This window comes from Scomber scombrus, chromosome 1 (genome assembly GCF_963691925.1).
Source record: "Scomber scombrus chromosome 1, fScoSco1.1, whole genome shotgun sequence".
Lineage (NCBI taxonomy): Eukaryota > Metazoa > Chordata > Actinopteri > Scombriformes > Scombridae > Scomber > Scomber scombrus.
Window position 1 is genome coordinate 24,959,117 of NC_084970.1, and position 24,715 is coordinate 24,983,831.

At 40.5% G+C, this 24,715-nt stretch overlaps 1 protein-coding gene across 2 annotated transcripts in view; it reads left to right on the forward strand.

The window, feature by feature from the left end:
- The first annotated feature begins 7,104 nt into the window (after positions 1-7,104).
- Positions 7,105-24,715, forward strand: part of pcdh17 (protocadherin 17) — a 58,466-nt gene continuing 40,855 nt past the window's right edge. For both annotated transcript variants that reach the window (XM_062416041.1, XM_062416050.1), the window contains exon 1: positions 7,105-9,600. In XM_062416041.1, coding sequence (XP_062272025.1) covers positions 7,105-9,600 — 2,496 coding nt within the window. The remainder of the gene's footprint in view (positions 9,601-24,715) is intronic.

Consider the following 24,715-nt stretch of genomic DNA (forward strand, 5'->3'; position numbering starts at 1 on the left):
CTTTCATCTCTTTGGTGAAGCAAAATCTTCAGTGTAAGTTATTTGTCTGTGGCGTTATTTCACTTTGTCACATTTTGGTTTTATTGATACACCAACACCTGAGCCAAGTATAAATACATTTTTGTAATATATTTCAGGATTTTTTATTTATATCAGCATTTCCACCTGAGCAAATTGAAAATGTGATTAAAAACAAGTGGATACAGTAGGAATAACATGTGTTGAGCCCATGTTTATTTGAGCGGATGGTTCCCGATTGTGAAGTTGTGGGTTTTGTTAGCAGCTTTAACTTCAGTTTAAAGTTGTTTTGTTGAACTTCTCGTGGTTTGCTTTTAACCTCATGATTATTGCTAATAAAACTCTACCTTTTGATATGGACTTCTGCCTACACATGTCACATTGCTCATAATCCACTTCAGAGGTTTTTAGTTCCAAACATCTTTTGCCCTTTTATAAAATCTATCAGTACAACACAAAACCATATAAAAATCTTTCATTTTAAATAATTGTGAATATTGGGAACTATAAAGGATAACATTCAAAATGTTATGGAAATTTGATCAAACAATTGTTAAATTTATTTTTTGTTTATTTACTGAAAAAGGTAAGATTAAAGAGGTAACAGAAAGAAGTCACTTTCCAGGGTTCATGTCAGCTTTAACTTTAGATTATAATTTTTATTGGACCAACTCATTCTACATTGCTTGGCTTGTTTAAAAAAAGAGACATAATAACCTACTAATAAGCGTTGATGAAAAGCCATTGTCTGTGTATTGTTTCTCAGGGGGGCTCCTCTGTCACTATGGTAAGCCTTTTGTGTTGTCTAATAAACAACTCTGTTTGTTGCTTTAATTAATCTCTAATATTAATAAGCAAAACAAAAGCATTGAAGGGGAAGGTGTGAGTGGTTGGTGCCAATACCAATGATTTGTGTTGTGTGTTGTACAACAAAAGTGTCTTAGTACTTGCTCCATCATCTGAAAAATTAAAAGAAAATATGTTGAAAGCCCAGGAGATGAAGATGCTGCACTTTTAAAGTGTCTATGTTGTCTGACTGAAGGGAGCCTGAAGAGAGCAGATGGTTGATAGACATTTTTAATGTGGTTGATGGTGATAAAATCAGATAAAAAAATGCTGTTATGTGTTGGTGTATCATTTGATGTTGGACTACCATTTAAAAGCCTACCAATACCAAAAAGAGCAGTTAGTCTCATCTTCTTATCTCAGCATGATACCTCTCTTTGAATAAAACAAATACTATAGGTAAAACCATGACCCTGCCTCTCATTACTGCACAAATTTCCTGTGTCCAGTCTCAGCTGGTTGAATGTGATTTGTCTTTTCATGAGCAGTAGATGATGTGAGGAAGCTATAGGAGACTATTGCAATTTATCCTGCACTTGTGCTTTGGCAGAAGGGGCACCATTAGGGGTCAGTTTATGCTTAATTAGAACTAGTTTGCAGGATGTATTGTTGAACCATGTTGAACATCAAAAGTGTTTATGCAACAAACAGACCCACTGTGGAATAAAGTGGGGAGAGAGTTAAGATCATTTAAATATGGGGATAACACTGCATATTTTCAGACAGTTTCTCCTGGAGGATATTGCACTTGGTTGTTTAAATACAAAGTGACATTAATAGTTGTGACATGTGACATGTGACATTGTGTCAAGAATGTAAAAAGAGCTACACTTCTCCTCGTCTGAAAATGTGTGTCTCTCCCCATAATAAACAATTATCACTTCTACCCCCTCTACAACAGGCCGCTTTTCACTCCGCCCTCAGCGTGGGAATTTTGATTTATGATATAGTCAGACAACACGTTGTATCAACTAGTTTTTCTTTAACATAACTCAGCCCTTACTTCTTTTAAGGCTTCAGTTCAGAGGTAGAGGCCATGTCTTCTCAATGCTTTTTGCTTGTGCAAAACCAAGGCTGACCAATGTGAATCTTTTCTTTACTATGTTTTGTGCACATGCAGATTAACATACAGTATAAAGGTCCCACTGAACAGCTCACAAAGAACCCCTAAAGCCTTTCATTGTGGAATTCCAATTTTTTTGCCTTCCACCTATTCTGTTGTGGCTAACAATCCAACATTGAGGCTTGTTAATCAAGAAATAGTTCTTGGAACGTGCACTAAGACACACTCAGGGAAATGAACATAAACAGGAACGCAGACAGATGCAAGTTGTGACTGACCATTAAACAATTTATCCTGTCCAATAAACTGTAAAATAAGCATTCATTACCTGCATTATATGTAAAGACAGATTAGAAATCCACACATAGACCCATTGAAAAAGACACACAGACCATCAACAATACAATTTGCAGTGCATGTAGGGTAGCATTTTGTTTATTTACATCTTTGTTTTCTTGAGGTTGAATGATACCACTAAGCAAGGGCATGGATTTAGATGCTCTGTTAAAACAAGAAAGAGAGGCTTTAGAGTAAACAGAAAGATTTGTTCAATGTTAATGAGGTATAAATGAAATTCATGAACATGTAAGGTATTAGTATGCTTCAAACTAAATGCTTGACTTCCAAGCTACAGCCACTTCCATCCTTTTTTTTCATTTGTACAGTCTAACACCATGCCCTTGAGGTGAACTGTCCGAAAGAGTTGCGTTATCCACTTTTCCAAGCTTCACAGCATTTTCCAGAAAGTGAACAAGAGTAAAGATCTTCAAAAGGGAGCAACAGAGAGCCAGAGTTAGAAAAAAACTGATTTGAAACTGAAACTTACCTTTATTTGGTACTAGATTGTATAATGTCATTATGTGGTTTAGAATTAATGGGTATGGAACTAAATATTAATAAAATGTCTGATTTTTACATTAAGGGATTAACCTGTAAAAATATAGAGCACGAGGTCATATGCATGTCGAATGTTAAGGAAAGCATGTTATATGTTGGTATGATGATGAAACTAAGTTGTCTTTGAAGAATGAAGGTGAAGCATTTCCTTTAAAATGCCAACAGTGCAACTGCCTCAGCTTTTATACTAACATAGGCATAGACAAACTCAAACTGTGTGAAAATCAGCTTATCTCTACTGCTGAACCACAGCAAAGTGAAGTAAATAAACAGATGCTACTCGACTTTTCCCTCCAACATAAAGTGTAAAGAAGAGAGGCACAGATTCAGATGGCAACGTGGAAAAAATTTATGTGGGAGACAAACTACAGGGAAGTAGAGAGTAGTGGAAAAAGAGGTGATAATTTGCTGCTGAATAAAACTCTCCATATGTAAAAGTCAGCTGAGATTTTTTTTTCTAGTCTTCTGACAGGTAGCAGAGAAACTGCTCACACTCAGACTCAGCACAGTCAATCTTCATGGCTTAAATTTCTTTTTGGTGGAAGAGTTAACATATTTTTTCATTGCTAAAGGGAAGAAGAAGTGAAATCAGAGTGTAAGAAAGAGAGAGTAAAAGCAAATTCAAAAATGGGTTAAATAGTGTAGGCAGGAAGAAGCCTTCTCTCTCTTATTACCACCTGAAGAAAGGCCATTGCCATTAGATTGAAATTGAATTCAGGAAATAGTGTTTTAATGCAGCTGTTCACCAGCAGCCCGTTCCAAATACGCTTTCTGTCAGTGCATTTCCTGAGGGCCATTTAATTGGGCTAATGAAGAAAGCTGCTAATGGCTGGGTTTATCTCTGGCGGCACTGGTGACATTTCATCAAGGCAGGTGATTTTCCAGGCATTGTTTAAGCTCAGTGTGTAACATTGTGGTAAGAGAGGAAAGACAACAAACATGTTTTTTCGACAAATAAAAACCTGTGGTTGGAACAATTAATTGATTGAATTGTTTCCTAATTATTTCTCACATGTGCAGCTTATCATAGAAATCCTATTGCTACCCTTGTGTTAAATTTGTGTTTCGTTCTACAATTCTGGAAACACCCACATGACCTGCAAAGGACTTCAGAGGAAGAAACACACAGTAAACATAACATGCATTACGTTTGAACAGACACACGCAGCCAACAGACCACACACACAAACTATGCAGATAGAGACAGTGATGTGACATTTACCTTCATTACTTATCAACATCTTGACATTAGTACATCAAACCTGCTGTTTAATAATGAGCTTCAGTCGCCAATGATTCTGACACTCTTGTCATTCGCTCCTGTCAGATGGAAAGGTCAGTGGGAAAGTCAAAGAGGTTGAGACCCATGTTTATACATGGTTGGACTACAAGATTAAACCGAACAAAGCTGACATGTTGAAATTGCAATATCAAATGAAGGACATGGTTAAACTGGCATAAATAACAAAGTAACAGTCAAATCAAGAGATAACTAAAAGGACAACGTCCTCTGAAGACAAACAACAACAAGGTGTTTCAGCAAGTGCCATAAAGCAACGTGTAATTCACAGCAATGATGGATTTGATTTTTGTTTGCATGTTTTATTTTTTGTTATTCTTCATCTAATATTGACTCTCTGGTGGACTGGCAACCTGTTCAATGTGTTTCCCTTCCCTTTCAGTGCTGGAAAAGAACTTTTCAGCAGATGGTTGCTGTTGGTACTTTTTGTTTGAAAAGGATCCATCAGCTGAAGGTATGCCAAATGAAACTGCATTTAAAAATAAAATAAAAAATACGACCTGAAAAAAGACAAGGCAGGATATCTCACTTCAATTACCTGCTGCAATCATAAACTCCAAATCTCACATAATTTCCCATCATGTAATTTCTCAGGTATTAATTACTTTTAATTACACACAATAAATGTGTAATGCAATTATTGCTGTCTCTCAAGTGAAACAACAGAACTGCAGAATCTAATGCAAAATAATTTCATATATGTACTGAATGTTTGAAAGTTCAAACATAAGATAATCTATCTATCTAAGAATAAATCACATTGTTACAATCATTTCATGAGAAGACTATGGGCGACAAGAAAACCATTTAATTTCTGCCTTTTTTCTACAACAAATTAATTTATATCTGCTCTGAATACATTAAAATGAATCTCAGAGTGAAAGGTGGAGAACCCTGGTCTCCAGTGCATTAAAATTAATTCATGTAAACTGACTCCACAGCTTTTTGCCTTTTTTGATAAATGCCTTAACCGAAATTTCCAACCACTAGAACTGGCTCCTGCGCGTTTCCTTTATTGTACACAACAATGAAGTGTGCTGTTTGAAAAAAAACAGATGCGCCACCGGTGAACTAAGAGCCACCAATCATTTGTAGTCTGTACAGAACGCGGCTTTTGAATCCCTCCTTCTCTTCCCACCTCTTCAAATTCATTGGCTGCGAGAGGAGTAGCGACAATGTTTAATGCACCATGCGGTGTCCGGAGTTCAGTCAGTGAGAGGAAGCGCTCTATGTAGTCGGGGCTGTTTTACGTGCAGAAAATACTTAACAACGGCTGTGTGTATATATATACAAGAATCCACCCGTTTCCTGACAGCTACACAGAGACTTGTGCCTGACTGCGGCGTTGTTGCTGACCACCTCCTCAGCAGCTGTCTCCCTGTGTGGACTTTGACTGGGGGACGGCGGGCAAGGACAAAATGCCACTACGGGAATCAGTCACTCAGCGCTGTGTCGGACTGGAAGAAAAACACTGATCACCCTTTTTCAATATCCACTTTGGACCTACCTTGTTACACATCTGGATTTTTTTTCTCTCTCTTTGCAGACTATTTCTCTGAACAGTCCTTCCTGAAGAACGGTGACTCACTGCAGGCAGAAGGCGAGCCGCTGCATCCTAATCAGACAGCGGAGAGGACTTCAGCTCATTGACATTACAGTCATACTTTTCTGGAGCACTTTTTTTTTTATTTCCACTGCGCTGCACTGTAGCCTGCGTGTGCATCGGAGACTTGTGGCTTTTTTCCTACACAGAGATAGGAGAGAGGATACGGGCGAAGTGGTCAGGGGATGAAACTCTCACTGAACCCTTCTGGAACTGACTGTTTGGATTTTTACTGTTTTATACATTTTTGGACTATTACGGTTTACAGTTTATTCCGGTAAGTTTGTGTCTTTTCTTTTACGTCTATCTGCATGTTTCCCATTAGAAGCCTGTTACCCATTTATAATCACTGTTACTTATTCCGCAATCACCCATATGCATGCAGATGCAACAGCTTCTACCAAGGACCATTGAATCTCGCAGAGAGAGAGAGAGAGAGAGAGAGAGAGAGAGAGAGAGAGACGGAGAGAGAAATCAGTGGAAAGAATTACACGGCTGTGCTGAGATGTTGGCAGCTCATTCCTGAATTTTTATAAGGCTCATTTTAAATATCCGGATTATGCGGATTTGTTAATGCGTGTAAGAGGCTCATTTTATACACACTTATTCAAATAGCCGCCACAATAGGCCATCTTCAGTTGAACGCATGCAGTGTCACCATATTATTAAAGTTGCCCTAATACAGTTTCAGTCAGTATTCTCATAATGTGTGAATGGGCCATTATTATGCTCGGGTCAGGTCGGGCATTTAACATTAAAGATACATGAAAAACTACATTCGGAATCTTTGTGTTTATCGTAATACATGTAGTAAATCAGCTACACGGGGAATCATTATTTCCCTGTGTATCAGGGCTGTGCCGAGTGTCTTCCCAAGGTTAACTAATTGACAAGCTTCCCCCATAATTGTAGAGATGAATTACGCATGAGCCCTGTTTCATTTTTGGCTCAGCGGTAGCTCTGATTTCTTACTGGCAGAATGGCTAGTCTAGCTTAGTATGTTTTTATTTGGGTGACTAATTGACATGTATACTTTATAACAAATATATATATATTTCTGTTTTTCTTCTTAGGTGGTATGAGTGAACACGTACAATGACTATTCTGTTTGGAGAGTGGATCACGATTATTGCTCAGATGAGTCTGGGCGCTCAGCTGAATATAAATTAGGTGTTCAGCGCCACAGATTGCTGGAAGAGACAGAGGAAGAGACAGAGCAAAGACAATCGACAAAGACAAATGCCAAGGCCTCACATGATGAACAGGACTCTGTATTTGATCCCGAATAATAGAAATACCAAATTTGAACAAAATATCAACAGGTCAAAGGAAGTGTAAAAACACAATACAGATTGTAGCAGCTTTTACAGAGTGGGGATGTATCTTTCTATTTTCTTTTTCCTCCTCTTATGGGCTCAAGCCCTGACATTGAAAAACTTGAATTACTCTGTCCCGGAGGAACAGGGTCCAGGGACAGTGATTGGGAACATTGCCAAAGATGCCAGACTTGGACTGGAACAGACTGGGCAGGGAGGACAGGGTAAGAAAGCCAACTTCAGGGTGTTGGAGAACTCAGCCCCACATCTTATCGATGTGGACCCACAGAGTGGACTGCTGTACACAAAGCAGCGCATTGACAGGGAAACATTGTGTAAGAGAAACCCCAAGTGCCAGCTCTCCATGGAGGTGTTTGCCAATGACAAGGAGATCTGCATGATCAAAATAGATATTCAGGACATTAACGACAACTCACCCATCTTCCCCTCAGATCAGATTGATATTGACATTTCTGAAAACGCAGTGCCAGGGACACGGTTTCCCCTGACCAGCGCACATGACCCAGATGCAGGGGAAAATGGCCTGAAAACCTATCAAATAACACGCGACGACTACAATCTCTTTTCCTTGGAGGTAAAATCCCGTGGGGACGGGACTAAATTCCCTGAATTAGTTATTCAACGACCATTAGACCGAGAAGAAAGAAGCCATCACACTCTTATTTTGTCAGCTACTGATGGTGGGGAATATCCTAGGTCAGGTACCATGCAGATAAATGTTAAAGTTATCGATTCCAATGACAACAGTCCCGTGTTTGATCAGCCCTCATACGTTGTCGAAATTCCAGAAAATTCACCTCCTGGCAAAGTCCTGATCGATTTAAATGCCACTGATCCTGATGAGGGTAACAATGGACAAGTAGTCTATTCTTTTAGTGGCTATGCCCCAGAGAGAATCCGGGAGCTCTTCTCCATAGATTCCAGAACAGGGGTCATAAAGATTCAGGGGGAAATTGACTATGAAGAGAGCCCAGTTATTGAGATTGACATCCAGGCAAAGGATCTAGGTCCCAATCCAATCCCAGGCCATTGTAAAGTCACTGTTAAAGTGCTTGACAGGAATGATAACTGGCCGTCTATAGGCTTTGTGTCTGTGAGACAGGGAGCCATCAGCGAGGCAGCACCTCCAGGCACTGTCATTGCTCTGGTCCGTGTCACAGACAAGGACTCAGGCAGGAATGGGCAGCTTCAGTGCAGAGTGCTGGGTAATGTCCCGTTTAAACTTGAGGAGAACTATGATAACTTCTACACAGTGGTGACAGACAGGCCCTTGGACAGAGAGGTGCAGGATGAGTATAATGTCACCATTGTGGCCAAAGACAATGGCATCCCCCCTCTAAACTCCACTAAATCCTTCACTGTAAAGATTCTGGATGAGAATGACAATGTTCCTCGCTTTACCAAGTCTGTTTACCTTCTTCAGATACATGAGAACAACATCCCAGGGGAGTACTTAGGTTCAGTTCTGGCCCATGATCCAGACCTCGGACAGAATGGCACTGTGTACTACAGTATAATCAACTCTAATGTGAGTGGGGGTGATGTCAACACCTATGTTAATGTGAATGCGGCCAATGGAGCTATATATGCAGTTAGATCCTTCAACTATGAGCAAATAAAATATTTTGACTTCAAGGTTCTTGCTAAAGATGCTGGATCTCCACATCTGGAGAGCAACGCTACTGTGCGCATCAGTGTTCTGGATGTCAATGACAACATCCCTGTCATAGTGCTGCCCCTGCTCCAAAATGACACTGCTGAAATCCATGTTCCGCGTAATGTTGGTGTTGGTTACATTGTCACCACAGTGAGGGCAGTGGATAATGATTATGGCGAGAGTGGGAGGCTAACCTATGAGATCTCAGATGGCAATGAGGAGCATCTTTTTGAGATTGATCCGGTGACTGGGGAGGTGCGAACAGCTCACCCATTCTGGGACAATGTCAGCCCAATTGTGGAGCTGATCATACGAGTGTCGGACCATGGGAAGCCAACACTCACTGCTGCCGCCAGGCTTATTATGAAGGCCTCCAATGGACATACTGTCGATGGACTGCTACATGTGGACGACAATCAGAACTGGGACATGTCGCTGCCTCTTATTGTAACTCTCAGCATAATATCCATCATGCTTTTGGCTGCCATGGTGACTATAGCAATCAAGTGCAAGCGGGAAAATAAGGAGATCCGTACCTACAATTGTCGCATTGCAGAATACTCGCACCCTCAGCTGGGGAAAGGCAAGAAGAAGAAGATTAACAAGAACGACATCATGCTGGTGCAGAGCGAGGTGGAGGAGCGGGATGCCATGAATGTAATGAATGTGGTAAGCAGTCCTTCCTTGGCCACCTCTCCCATGTACTTTGACTACCAGACACGCCTGCCACTCAGCTCACCAAGGTCAGAGGTCATGTACCTCAAGCCCACTGCCAATAACCTCAGCGTGCCCCAAGGCCACGTGGGATGCCACACCAGCTTCACAGGCCCAGTCACCAGCACTACAGACACCCCTACTAACCGCATGTCCATCATACAGGTAAGAGAAATTGCACTCCTCTCCTTCACTGTTGTGCCACCGTTTCCACGTCACAACCTTCAGAAAGCACCCATTTCTTAGTTTTTCCCTTGTTTTGTAAAATGAAAGAAGAAAAGACAAGGACAGACAGAGGCAGAGAGGCCCAGGAGCACAGAGAGAAAAGAAGGGAGGGAGGAGGGAGGAGTGAGCATTAGAAGGATTAAACAGTCATTCTGCTTCCCTCTTAGAACAGACCCAGTGACATCAACACAAATCATTTGTGTTTGAAATATGTCACAGCAGGCTTTTGAAATCAGTTTTTATGTAATTTTTCTTATTTATCACTCAATGATGACTGATGTTTGATTTCTGTGGAATCAATTGTTTAGCTTGTGGCTACATTTTAAGCAGGTATGTATGTTTTTCAATGTAATCTATCAAATGATCAAACATTCACATAATCGTGTAACTGGATTTTGTAGTTATATATATATATATATATATAATTATAAAAACTATAATGTCATACCACAAAAGTAAACTTACTCCAGACAATGAAAGAGGCTTGTTTACTCTATAAAGTCAGACCATCACATTGCACAGCTATGATGATTTTTGCGGTTAATTCTAGTGATTTTAATTCCTAGAGATTAGCAGATTGTACTTATTTTCACGGCTACTTTATACGTCTTTGTGTGGAGTACTTGGGTATATAAGCCTCTAACGTGATATCTTTTCTGTGTCTTTGGCCTTAAGCCCATTAAAAGTCTGTCGTGTCAGACAAGGATTAAGGCCTGCTTAAGACAGTGGTATGTAATACTGGGGATAATGGGCAGTTGTAGCAAATCAAACCCTCTTTCTGATGTTTACCTGTTGTTAAGACATAACAATGCTATGTTACTACTGAAATGTTATTTGACAGAAATAATTAAGGGGTCCACAGTGAATTTTATTATTATTTGATTTTGCCTTATGGCCTATACTATTTGGTACAATTGGAGAATGAAGTGGAGAATGCCCTTCTTTTCAGTTACATCTTGGACTGAAACTGTTGGTCTCTTGATTAGGCTCTCTGCTGTCTATCCTATCCCCACTATTTGAGCTGGACGTGGATGTGAAGATGATTGTGATCACATGTGACGTGTTCCCACCAGGGAGGAAGGCCACTGTCTGTTGTTCCCACTCTCAGTCTCAGCCTTGCTTCTATTATGAGCCAGCTGCATAGGGCAAGGGTCAACACAAAGACCGTTAAGGCTTCCTAATCAGAGGGACAGAATCATTGCTGGTCCATTCTGCAGGCCGTTTCTCTGCTAATGTAGTGATGATGAATTAGACTGTGCAAGGCTGTTGCACACCCATTTTGTGCACTTCCTTTTCTCTTCCCCCCTTCAGACTGTCAATGGAAAAACAAGCAAGAGAAGCAACAACACATTCCTTAGTGTCTTGTTTACAAAGGGTACCCTAGAAGCATCAGGCGTGCAGGGTGCTCTATTGTATTATTCAACAGAAACCTGTGTAGAGGGAGATGGCCTGAGGCATTAAGTTTCTTCAGAAGCTGTACAGAAGCGTATCACTTTCCTCCCTCCTCCTTGCTTTCTGCGTCCTCTCTCCCTTCGTGTGGACAGTAAGTAACCTGAGTCAGAGGAGAGTGGTTTTGGGAAAAATGTCAGGAAACAAAGACAGAATTCCCCTTCTATCGATCCCAAGGCCTCTCAGCCCATCTGTCACTACAGTTGTCAGGGTGGGAGAATCTAAATAGGAAAAATAAATAAGGAGATGGATAAAGGAGGAGAGCATATTGCCTGCTCAGTCAGTTTCACAAGGGCACCTTAGTGCATCTGCACCTAGTAGGGCTACTGTAGTAGCCTGCAACTCCCAGTCTCTCTCCACACTGCTGCTGGCCTCTAATGATGTTTTATAGTGGTGCACTGGCAGACAAGCTGGGCTTGGTCTCTAGCTGGGAGAAAGGAATGATATGAACATATCAGCAGAGCTCTGCTGGCCTTATCATTGTCACCACCGTGCCAGTACCCGGCCCAGTGGAGAGCTTCATTTCATTTGTAAAGAGAATTCCTGGGATAAGGAGATGGAGGATACGTAATGATGCCTAATTCCGCTTAAGGCGTTGAAGGGAATTACTTAGTGTGGAATCAAGGTTAAAACCAATCTGCTGCAAAATTCCTCAATGCTCAGGAAGAAGGGATTTCAGTGACTCGCTCTAAAGAGTGAGCCTGCGCCCACTCTGTCTTGAAAATGCGTTTTCAGATTTTGTCCCATATTATGTTTAGCTTCAGCAGCTGTGCCAAGCTGTGGCCCACTGACTGATTCATATGTTTCTCTTAGCTACTTTTTTGAGAAGCTGTCTGCCTTGTTACCACTCATTAAAGACTCCTATATCATTACTTTTAAGTGGCCCATAATTTATCATATTGATTTGTTTTGATAAGTTTTGACAGTTGTTATTTAATTCACCATGAACCTCTAATTAAACATAATCCTGTGTCAGTGGGAGACCATCCATGTTGATGTGGTGCAGGTGGTAGAGGCAAAGAGCGGCCATTGGCTGACTATTTCAGTCAGAACTTTCCTCCCATTCTGTTACCATTTTCAAAATCCTTTTTGCCACGAGAAACAAAAATGACAACCTCACTTTTAGCAATCTACACACAAAATGTCAAGTTTTGTTGAATAATTGGATTGTACTATAAGGCAGGCCTGCTTGGTTCTTTCAGTGAATGGTTGCAAAATTGTAAAATGGTTGGAATATTGATCTGTTTTCTGACACGGCCATCATCAGTTGGAGTTGATTTAGCACACCTTTTAACTCTGGCAGCAGCATGCACCAGTGACATTGTCTTGACCAGTGTACTGATTAATTTCAGTTCACATAAGGTTCTGTGACATTGGTTTAATAACTTTCTGCAAGCGTTACGTACAATTATTATATCGTCTGTGCTTTTAACAAATCCAGTGACCTCCTTCAGGAGGTATAGGTAGTCATCACCTATAGGGCACAGATGATCAGGCTATGTTTGTCATTTATATCAGTAGTAGTATCACATAGTTGACATTCATCTCTTACTTTTTTATGTAGCATTTCTTTTGCATGGATTTAGCCATTTTAATTCCAGGTCTCTCTTCCCCACATGCACATGTTTCACCAAAACAAGTTCCCCCGACACAATTTCTTTCTCTGAATTCTGGGATTTCGTGCTGCCCAAGAAGACTGTGATTGATTTAATGAAATACAAACAAGCCAGAATGTTTTTTTCCCTTATAGCAGAAGCATAATGGGGACAGCCAGATCATTCTCCAGTGCTTGCAAAAAAATGAAGCGTGGAGATAGATCGGGCTATGGGAAACCTAAAGACAATTAAAGCTGCCTTTAGGTGGCGGTATTCTGCCTTGAGTATGGTGACATTGAGATGAATGTCAAGGAGAAAAGGACCCTAGTACGCTGACTTGTGATTGTCGCGTGTCACTTGGTAAGGAATGTACATGAATACGTAACATAAACACATGGAGCATAGAATATTTTTCTGGAATTGCCTGCCTGACAGTATTTTCTCATAACTGGTTTGAATGGCAATCAATACCAAGCAGACATTTCAATCCATGATATTTAAAAAAAAATGTTAGTTTAGTTTTATTGCATATATTTTTAATTAAAAAGGTAGGCTCTTATAATATTTCATAATAAACCAATCCCTTCTGAAATGGACACATTTAAAGAATTCTGAAAAAACAGTTAAGACGTGTGACTGTGATCATTTAAGCAGTGTGTATACAATATAGAAGATACAATTTTCACTCCTTTGATCTGTTTAGGTTTAGCATATGCATGCCAACAATGTAGCTTGAGCAGATGTTGAAAATGGATGCTTCCAGGAATGGTCTTATTCTGCATAATTTAGGGAGATTGTGTGTGTGTGTGTGTGTGTCTGTGTGGGTGTAAAGTCATTGTGTATTCCAGGCATGTGATTTAAGCCTTTAGCTGACAGGCTCCGTGACAGAGTCCCTCTCTTTTATGAGCGTGACAATCTTGCATTTGTCCGAACCAGAACACCCTTCCTCCAAGAAACACAAACACACAACCACTCACTCACACAAACACACAGATGCACATGTAACTGGGGTTTGGCTGTTTTTAAGGATTCAAAGTCTTATCAAAGCCTCTGCTGTATTGTATTGAAATTGCTCCCACACTTCAGTGGCCACTGAGGCAATGAATAGAAAAGCACTCTTTATTTCATTTCTCTCCCTTTCTCTTCATCTTTAGATAACTGCTTTCCTTTGGAGCTTTCTATGGAATGAGTTTGGTAAACCTGTATGTAGTAAAGCCTGCGCGCAGACAGGATTGAGCAGCTCAGCAACTAGTTGCACAAACAGTCATTTAGGAATAAGATACAGTTCAAGAAGCCATTTGTAATTTGTGTACTCTTGCCCCCCAATTGAGCTCTTTAGGGCCACTAGGCCAGATTTGTTTTATTTGACATAAACAAAAAAAAGAAAGTCAGCTAGCCTTGGGGTGTATCTTCATATTTCCACAAATAAACCTGCTGCTACTGTACATAACACTGCACCCTGAAATTCTGAATTATTAATAGACATTCTTATTTTCCTTCATCTTCCCCAAGCTCATATGATAGATACAACTGAAAGGAAGTGTAGTCAGACCACAGAATGTCGCTTTAAGGAACCACAGTAAATTATGTTATCTCTAACCAAAACATTTACATTATTTCAATGCATGTTTCCCTTATTAACATGCCACTACTGGTATTTGTAGCTGTTGAGTTTCCAGAAGTAGTTTTTTCAGTACAGATGTTTTAGTGCAGATGCTGATGCAGCAGTATCAGTGTAACGCACAGCTCAAAACAGCATCTATATTTGCATCCTCCCTCATTAATAAATCATAGCGTTTAACAAATCAGAGGAAAGCGGAAGATGTCACGATAAACATCTGAGGCTAAATATCTGTGAACAAGCAGGGGAGAGGAGAGCAATAGACAGTGTAAGTTGGAAGCAAAAGTTACTTATAAGCAGACTGATATTTTTCATTTTTCAGCTTTTATTTAAGAATCTTGGAAAACCATGTTGGGCGACCCTCATTTACAATGGTGCAGAGATTACAAATGGAAAAACAAACAAACATATTCCTGAAGTGTCCAAGAGGTATAAGAGTATTCAATTTTAGGTCCCATTGCAAGAGGTTCCATGAAGAATGAGACAGTCACTGGAGGGGAGTAGAAATGGAACAGAGTCAACAGAGATGTGATATATGAAGGTAATTCCCGGTCATGGCTTTATAGATATACAGATACTAGTGATTATTGCATCTCTCAGTCAGAGAAGGCCAGTCAACCTTATCATAGAGGATACAGTGTTGAGTATTGAAGCCATCACCGGTAATAAATCTACGGTCTGAGTGATAAACTGAGTCTAAAGGCCTATGTGTGGAGGCAGCAGCATTTCTGTGAGTTCCATCCTCATAATCTAAGACTGATAAAATAGTTGATTCAACAATCCTCTTCCTACCGATCGATGGGAAGTTGGATTTATTAAAAGTTTAAAACTTAAAAAAAAAAAAAAAAGCAAACAAGGTTCTAGATATGGTGATTGAATGTGAATTTGTCGTCAGTCCAGATCCCAAGGTATTTGTATTCTATGACCCTTTCGAAGATTGTACTATTGATAACAGAGATATACAGATTGCTATAGCCGTTTTTGGATCTTGACAAAAAAAGAAAAATTTGCATTAAGTATCACTCTGAGATTAATGACAGAATGTTGCAGTGCATGGAAGGAAAGTTGCAGTCTCTCGATGGCTAATTGAACAGAATCACCATTACAGTATAAAATAGTATCGTCTATATATAGATGGGTCCATATATAGATGTAGGGAAGATGCAATTCCATAGATATAAATGGTGAATGGGACAGGGCCCAGAATGGATTCCTGTGGCACGCCCTTAGTCCATCCATCCATCTTCTTTCCGCTTGGAGGCAGCCTAAGCAGGGAAACCCAGACTTCCCTCTCCCCAGCCACTTCGTCCAGCTCTTCCCGGGGGATCCCGAGGCGTTCCCAGGCCAGCCGAGAGACATAGTCTCTCCAGCGTGTCCTGGGTCTTCCCCGGGGTCTCCTACCGGTGGGACGTGCCCTGAACACCTCACCCGGGAGGCGTCCGGGAGGCATCCTAACTAGATGCCCGAGCCACCTCACCTGGCTCTTCTCAACGCGGAGGAGCAGCGGGTCTACTCCGAGCTCCTCCCGGATGACCGAGCTTCTCACCCTATCTCTAAGGGAGAGCCCAGCCACCCTACGGAGGAAGCTCATTTCGGCCGCTTGTACCCGCTTGTACCCAGCTCATGACCATAGGTGAGGGTAGGAACGAAGATCGACTGGTAAATCGAGAGCTTCGCCTTTCGGCTCAGCTCTCTCTTCACCACGACGGATCTGTGCAGAGCCCGCATTACTGCAGACGCCGCACCGATCCGCCTGTCGATCTCCCGCTCCATCCTTCCCTCACTCGTGAACAAGATCCCGAGGTACTTGAACTCCTCCACTTGGGGCAGGATCTCATCCCCGACCGGAAGGGTGCACTCCACCCTTTTCCGGCTGAGGACCATGGACTCGGATTTGGAGGTGCTGATTCTCATCCCGGCCATTTTGTGGATTATACGCCCTTAGTAAAAGGCAATAATCCAGATTACCCCCAACCTCACACAATGATGTCTGTCACACAGGTAAATCTAGAACCTTTTGCAAGCATCCCTTTCAAAGCCAGTGGTGAATAATCTATCTATAAATAGAGAATGGTCAACTGTGTCAAATGCTTTGGCTAAGTCTATGAATATAGCAGCACAATGTTTTTTGTTATCTAATCCAGTGATGAGATCATTTAATACAAGTGTGACAGCTGAGGTGGTGCTATGATTAAATCTAAAACCAGATTGATGTGAATTTAGGACAGAGGATTCTGCGAGGAATGATTTCATCTGACTACTCACTAGTGATTCTGAGAGACAGGACTGTTTTGAAATTGGACGATGAGTATTAGGATTGTTGTTATCTCCACCTTTGTGCATAGGAACCACTTGAGCTGATTTTAAAACCTATGCCTGAGGAGACGGAGAGGTTGAAAATATGTGACACGTTAGGTGCAGACAGTCGTAAAAGGAGTGGGTCCAAATTATTCTCACCAACTGATGTAATGACTTGCAGTGCTTCCACCTATGATCAATAGGGAAAGGTTGAATAGAAAACTGAAACTTTGGGCTGGCCTTATGCACATAGTCTGTATTTTGAAAGGTGTCCCTGTAAGTCTGTCCTCAGATAAGTGGGCACTAGCAGCAAGGTGATTATTAAAAGCTGAGCATACATTACTCGGTCAAGGCCCAAAACAACCGTGAAACCTGAGATTTGGGGGAAGAAGAGTGGAAGCTTTGTTGTTGTTTTTTTGACTGTTTTCCAGAATTTTGCTGGGTCTGAGTATGAGTTAGTAATTACATCCAGATAGTATGCTGACTTGGCAGCCCTAACTGCAACTCTACATTTGTTTCCTGAATGACGTCCAGTAGGTTTGGTTCCCTGTATGCCTGGCTAGTGACTGGGCTTCATTCCTTTCCTTAAAAAGAGCAGATAAGTCAAAGGAGAACCAAGGGCTTAGCCTGTTTTTTAAATATTTTTTATTCTGTGTTTTATGGTGCATGTTTATTGGTGATGGAGAGAAATGATTTTCTTAAGTGGACAAGAGCTGGTTTGACATCTAGGATAAAATAGGTTAAAAAAGATGATAAAAAGGCTTGTTCATTAAAAGCTTTAAGATTTCTTTTATTGACTACTACCAATTGTGTCCTTTCCAGTTTTGTGTTTCTGACACAAGCTATCGGACAGTGATACCCAGGTCAAATACACCAGAAGTAGTAATTTTGTCATCTCTATCGGAGAGGATTAAGACTATTAGTGTTGGTTTTGTGTGATAGTTTGGATTTGGCATTGTAGGATCAGTGATTAGTTGTGTTACACTGAAGTTATTGCACACATCTTTCAAATGGTCGGATTAAGTTGTCAGCCAGTTCAGGTTAAGGTCACCCAGAATTAGCAGCTCTGAGTTACAGAATTGAGAAATTAGATGAGCCAGTTTGTCTATGGTATTTGGATCTGCAGATGGGGATCAATACACACCCAGTACAGTTATTGAATCAGAGACCCTATGTTGATTTTTAAAGCTAAAAATTCAAAGCATTTTGGGATTATTACTGCATATGACCGAGAACTGGGATTTTACATAGATCTCCTCTACCTCTCCTCTTTTAGATCTGTCTATCAAATATAAATTAAAACCATTCAGGGATCCATCAGAGATATTGATTGAATTCTTCAGCCAAGACTCAACAAGATACTACTAAAATACCAAGGGTCCCCCTGAGAAACTGGTATGTTCAGGTGGTCTAGTTTTTTCCATCCAGAGTCCATTCCTGGATGTAAATGAATGGGCATTATCAAGGCATTTTGCAGTGGATATGGACTATGCACACCCTTTATAGTTTAGATTGATCTACTCTTTCTGGGAGTTAAGGAAGACCAATTTTGAAAAAAAAATGTCTAACTGCAATTATTTTGACAGATATTGGAAGTGTGATTTTATTTGCGATATTACATAGAATGATCATTTTTACATCATTATTCTTAATTTTTAATTGATAAACCTCAAGATTTACTCAAAGATTTACAAGGTTAATGGTTCATTTTGAGATGCATATTACAAATACAAAGAAAACATGTTGGAGTTTGGCAGCTGTGGAAGGGAGAAGTTCTCAAAATCCAAGTAACCCTGTTAAACAATTAAAGATAAATGTAGGCCCCCTACTATGCCCACCACCAGATACATTTCCCCTGAAACGTATAAGAAACTCCTGTAGAGTCAAACTAGAGAGAAACAAATAGGTAGATAGATGGTTGGATCGACCGAAGATGATAAAAAAATGAAATGCTAAAATGACACATTTTCCATGGATATTTATCATATATATTGGTCTTGTAATTCTTTCAGCCAGCTGCTGTGCATTAATGTGGAGACAAAGTCTTATCTGTGCTGTGTAATTTAATTATTTTAACAGACTTTCCGACCTGGCAGTGGAAGGGAACAAAGAAAATTTTGTGTTTTGCAAGTCCAGAGAAAGAGACAGGATATGAGAACACAAGTTGACCACCGTGATACCCAGATTGGCCGGACACATTAAACCAATTTGCGTGATTCAATAGGAAACAGACTATTGGAGATGACATGGGCACGATAATAAGACTGTGGGTAGTCTGTGAGCATTCATTCCTGAATTATTGTGTGTTATATCTGTGTGCATGCATGCATGCCTCTGTGTGTGAGTGTGTGTGGTAGCAGGGAATTTGATCATCAGAACTCTGCCTTATTCACTAACACTGGAGATTGAAAATATCATGTCATTTTGTCATGTCATTTTGTTAAGTAGCTAGTGCGGTTGTTTAGCTTGGTTTACCTTCCAGAGGCAGATTGACATTTTAAGTAGTTTCAGATCAAGACCGATGAGACTTAGTAATTATTTTTCTATTCTGTTATTACAAGGCTACAGAGAGCATGGCTGCTGTTGCTTGTGATGCCAGTCACTTCTATTTGTTGTGGATGTTTTCTCGTGTGACAGTGTGTCTTGTTTTCCTGACCCTGTTGATACTCATATGTTGAGTTGCCCATATTTCTGTTGCACTGCAAGTGCACGCCTACACCAGATATATCTGGTTGTTTTGTACTCGACAATCCTTTTACTGTTTTCTTTTTATTTAAAGTACAATACATTCTATTTCATAGAGGAAACAGAAAAATGTGACCAAAAAATAGCCCCCAGTTGATTTTTAGGCATTTACCTTGGTGATGTGGTCATTGTGCTCAAACAGCTCAGGCACAAAGAACCAACCTAACATCTACGGAGGTCAAAAAAACAAGAGAACAAAACATAACCTCACAATGGAGGAATCTAAGATTCAGTTGCTGTGTGTGTCTATATGTGTGAGTGTGTGTGTGTGTGTGTGTGTGTGTGTGTGTGTGTGTGTGTATGTGTACATGCACACGCACACATGCACCTGTGCTACCGCCAGCTGTGCTCTGAAGCACCAGTCTCGCTGGTTCTCCCAGATTGGAATGGGCTTCCCTGTAGGGGCCGCCTGCCCCCTGAGGGCCTTTAGATCCCTCTTGGGGTCTTTAGACTTAACGTTTTCAGCAGCAGGGTGCTGGAGATGCAGCAATAGATCGGTATAGCTAGGAGTGACCCCACAGTAATGTGCACAGAGATGCACAGCACACAGAAGGCTACATCGGCATACATGGCATGGTGATGTATTCTTTGAACTGCTGGCAGCTCAGTCTCCTTGCTGTAAATCAAACACTTTCAAAGTCAAACAAAGTGGAACTTGCTCTGCCGTTTCTTGGCACTGGTCCAACCTGAGAGAGCTTTTATTCCTGCCACATCTTCCTTCACTGTGCCCCTAGGCACGTGCTGTAGAAACAACACGCAGCTCAAAGAATGAGTTATGTGAATCTGTTCTCACCTTCTATCTCATTAGTATAAGAGAAATGATTTATCCCTCTCCTTGTCCTTCTCTTCCACAGTTCAGCACTTCTTCAGCTTCATCAGTAATGTGATTAATTGATTGGAGGGATATACCATGAATACCATCTCATTTGCTGTAATTTCACCCAACTACATGTCAAAACAAACGTCTGTAAAACAAGCGTCTTCTCCCTCATACAACCACTTGAGTCAATTACAGTCCAATACGGAAACTACTATTTGCTTTGCTTTTTGTGTCTGAGAAGGTCCGAATGGGAGAGATCCCACTGTCTCCTCTGTTCCCGCCTATATTTGTAGCACAGTTTGAAATCTGATTCCCATGTCTAAAGCCCTGTGTGTGTCTGAAGCGAATTGACAACCACTGCGTTTTTCAGTGGCTCTTATGTGTTTGTGGCAACAGAGGCGAATGAGTCGGCACTCTCAGATGTTATTGCCTAAACAAAAGGCCCACTAAGTGGTGGGCACATAAGATTTGTCGTCAAACGGTTGACTGTGCCTGCTCTTCAGGATAGCAGTGGCGATGGCAAGTGCTAATGGCATTCAAAATGGTATATTTGGCCAGTCTCATCTTTTTCTATTGTACTACACTGATCAATTGGCCCCTCACTGGGTTTATGTCTTAGAGAGAAATCTTTTCGGGGCCTTTAACATTCAGATCAATTGCTGGTTTGCTCTGTTTCTTATTGATTTTTCTTGTGTTTGGTACTGAAATACTGTATTTCATTATCTATCACTCTGAGCATTGTTTGGTTAAAAAAAAGCAAAAAAAGAACTAGCGCCTGCTTTCCATTTCTTCCCTTTCACGCGCTTGCTCTGACTCCCTTTCTTTTCAGGCTCCCTTTCTTTCTCTATGCTCTTGTCATCTCAGATAAGCCGTGCAATTGCTCATGTTACTGACGACCCAAGCCAAATTCATAATGATGAGATTATCTTGTCAACAGTACAGAGTGTATGTCTGCCGTATTGATCTGCACACAGTCTTAATAAATGAAGTACCACGATGGAACCATTGGCTCAATGATAACTCTGAGCAGATCTTGCTATTTATACACTCTCAACACTGCAGAGATGATGAATGGAACTTGTGTATTCTGCCCTTCTCCTCTCTCTTTACTTTATCCTCATCTCCTCATCTCTTCCACTCATCTTTTCTCCTCTCCTCTCATCTCCTCTCCTCTCCTCTCCTCTCCTCTCCTCTCCTCTCCTCTCCTCTCCTCTCCTCTCCTCTCCTCTCCTCTCCTCTCCTCTCCTCTCCTCTACTCTGCTCTCCTCTCCCCAGATTGATGGGGCAAAACGGCCCCCACACACATTGCCTGAAATGTGTCCTCTTTGAGGTCATGTTGACATGCTGAGTCGATGTACTCCCAGGTGGAGAGACATGGGTGCTGCTGTGGGAGGAACCAATCAGATAGACAACAGGGGAGGGAGAGTGGGGAGTAAAAAATTACCAGGCATGGAGTCTGGGCCTGTGTGTGTCTTTAAATGACTGAGGTTTGAAGGGGAGTTTATCTGTGCATTTCAAGAGAAGGTCAGCAGGGTTTAGAGCTCGAGATTATGTGTGATTGTTTCTTCTGTGGGCTAGCTGATTAATGCTAAAGCTGGTCTGACAGATTCTTAATGCACCATAGACAGACTTAAAAGAGACTGAGAGGAACTGCCCTCCAACACATTGACAACGGAGTATTATGCTAAAGCCTTTTCTGTCAATTTTTGCCCAGGTGAACAGTATCCCGCCTGTCTTTCCTCTCCTTTGCTTGGAATTCTCATCCTGACTGACCAGATACATATACAGTAGATAGGTCACCTTGAAGTGAAACACGCGATAGTCCATCTGCTGTTCTTATGTGTGTGTGTGAGTGCATGTGCGTGTATATATATTTATATATGTGGAGAAAGAGAGAGAGAGAGAGAGAGAGAGAGAGGAAGAACCCAGGTGTATGAAAATACATGCATGTATGAGCACTTGTACATTAGACATATGCATGCTTGCTTTCTGTGTTTCTGTGTGTTTATATCTGCGTCTGGCCTCTGTTCTGGGCTTTGGGGAAATATCTAAAATCCTTTCATCCTGGAACGGCTCTTCCGCCATCAATTGAAACGGAATAATTTTGTTCTTTAATGTTTTTGTTCATGAGCTCTTAGCTTCTGTCTTGTTAACCTGCAAAGTAGAACGCATTTTGTGCATGGATTGTTTCAACACCAAATCATAAAATGCTTCTTTGTTCAGTCAAATTTGATACAAACACTAGAGAAGAGGGCTTAATGATATCAGTTTAAAGGTATTGTAAATGTGTGCTTTTAGCACATTTCATTTTTAGATTGCAAGGCTTTAAACACTCGCTTTCTGAAGGATTTAAAGTTGAATGCTGATTTACTGTAAACAAAGATCATGCACTTATATATTATTCCAAAACCGTTCTTGTCATATGAATCCATGTTTGCCATTATGTGGTATTTTTTAATTGTTTGTATTTCCTCTAAAGTGGAAAGACATTATAGATCTAACAGAAGAATATGTTTTTTAAAAATGTATACTCAATGTTGCATTATAAATGCATATTTTACTGAAATGAAATTACTAAATTATTAAGTAATGAATTATTTTGACTTTGTCAGTGTATTTTAGATTAAACCATGAACTGACATTGCCATCAGTCGAACAACCAACGGGTCAATTTTTGGATAGAAATGTACCACCATAAAATAGATTTTTTTTAAAGTTTGTATCAACTGTGAATTTCTATTTATGGGCTTCTTGTGCAGTAAGTATGCACCTGTGCCCATTTGTTCTTATGTATGGTTACGTTCATTCATGCATGTAGAATTTGATAGGTCTGTTGCTTCTGTAACAGCTTTGGATTTTTGGGCTGAGTTGGCTTTGGATTAATGAGGGTGAAGCAAGGTCAGTGCTGACTCAAGTCTTCAGTTAACGGCAAAGCTGTTCTAACTATTGATGAGCAAGTACTGAATGATTAGTAGCTCTCACACCAAGATCGCTCACTGCAACCCATGCCCTTTTTTTAAGGCTTTCTTTCATTCAAAGGCATATAAATAATTGAACGACAAGTAAAGCCCTAAGTCTCACACTCCTCTTTTACTTTTCCCAAAGTTTGCATATTTTCCTTTATCAATAATCATAAGACTGGTTCCCGCTCAGACCAGCTGGTTAAATGTGTCCACAAAAAATGTCTCAAGTAGTGAGGGAAAACAGCACTGCTATTTTAGGAGAGCTGGCAAATTGCTGCGCTATGGGTTTTTGTGTGTTGGAATAAATATCTATGCCAAAAGCTACATTTATCATTTACTCCTGGGGCTAAACTGCCACAGATGTGTTGATCGGAGTACAAACACACTGTCTTATGTTGCCCCTCCTCTTCAGAGCAGAAAAGCTGTGAGCTGGCTTCCGAGATGGCAGCAGAGACTGTATTTGCCACTGAGTTGTTGTCAGTGTTGTGTCAATGATCAATAATGTTGGTAGGAACTGCAGATATATACAGTAATATGGCATAATATAATTTCAATACGGCATGTTATTCTATTATGAATAGCATTATAATGAGGAGTACTTCTTACTTATTATCTTTTTTTTGGAAAAATAGAGATGACCTGTTATACTCAGACTGTTTTTGTCTTGTGGACTGTGATATAGAAAGAATTTTTGCATGTCCAGGTCCATTTTAATGACTTCTTGGTCTGGTGAACACTTGCGCAGACTGCTTCATTATATTGCGCTGCACAGAAGTACAACTACACCTCATAATAATGGTTTGCGGTTTGCAAGTTTATTCCTGTGTGTTTATGTCATTAAATATGCATGTGTGTTGTGTTCCACCATAGAGCTGGTCAAAATGAATGGTATGCCAGGTTGTTTTAATATGGCTTTTTTTGAGTGTCATCATGAAAGCCAGTTCAGTTTATTTGCTTCACTAAATAACTTACTAACTAACGAGTGTATGCCTTCACTGGGACCACACCCAAACACACACACACACACACACACACACACACACACACACACACATACACACCCTTACATATGCACACACCAATTCCCCGTCTGGTAGGGGAGAATTATGGCTTCTCTCTCAGTTTCAGAACCCCGGGGTCAGTGATATGAATTCACTCAATTTGAATTTAGTTTGAAGCTTGTTATAGGAATTTGCCAATGCCACCCTTATGAAATATGAATTAATTTTGCTGGTTGAAAATCCCAATCACATAGTATTGTAGTGATCCTCACACTCAGCTTGCCTAAAGACAAATGTACCAGCAGCTGGTGAGCAGACACTCAATAATGTTTTCTCCATGCTTTTTTAATAAAAAAACATGTTAGGATATAAAAATCCTCAATGGTATAAAAATCAAGGCATGAATCAGATTATAGACATTGTACTTGTGGCTCAATATTCTTCAATATGTATTCACAGTAGTGACATGGGTAGTTAAGATGAAGCTTATGAGGCCACCAGCAATCACATCCCCATTGTTTATATAACTACTGGGTATCAAGAATATATTATTTATTTATTGT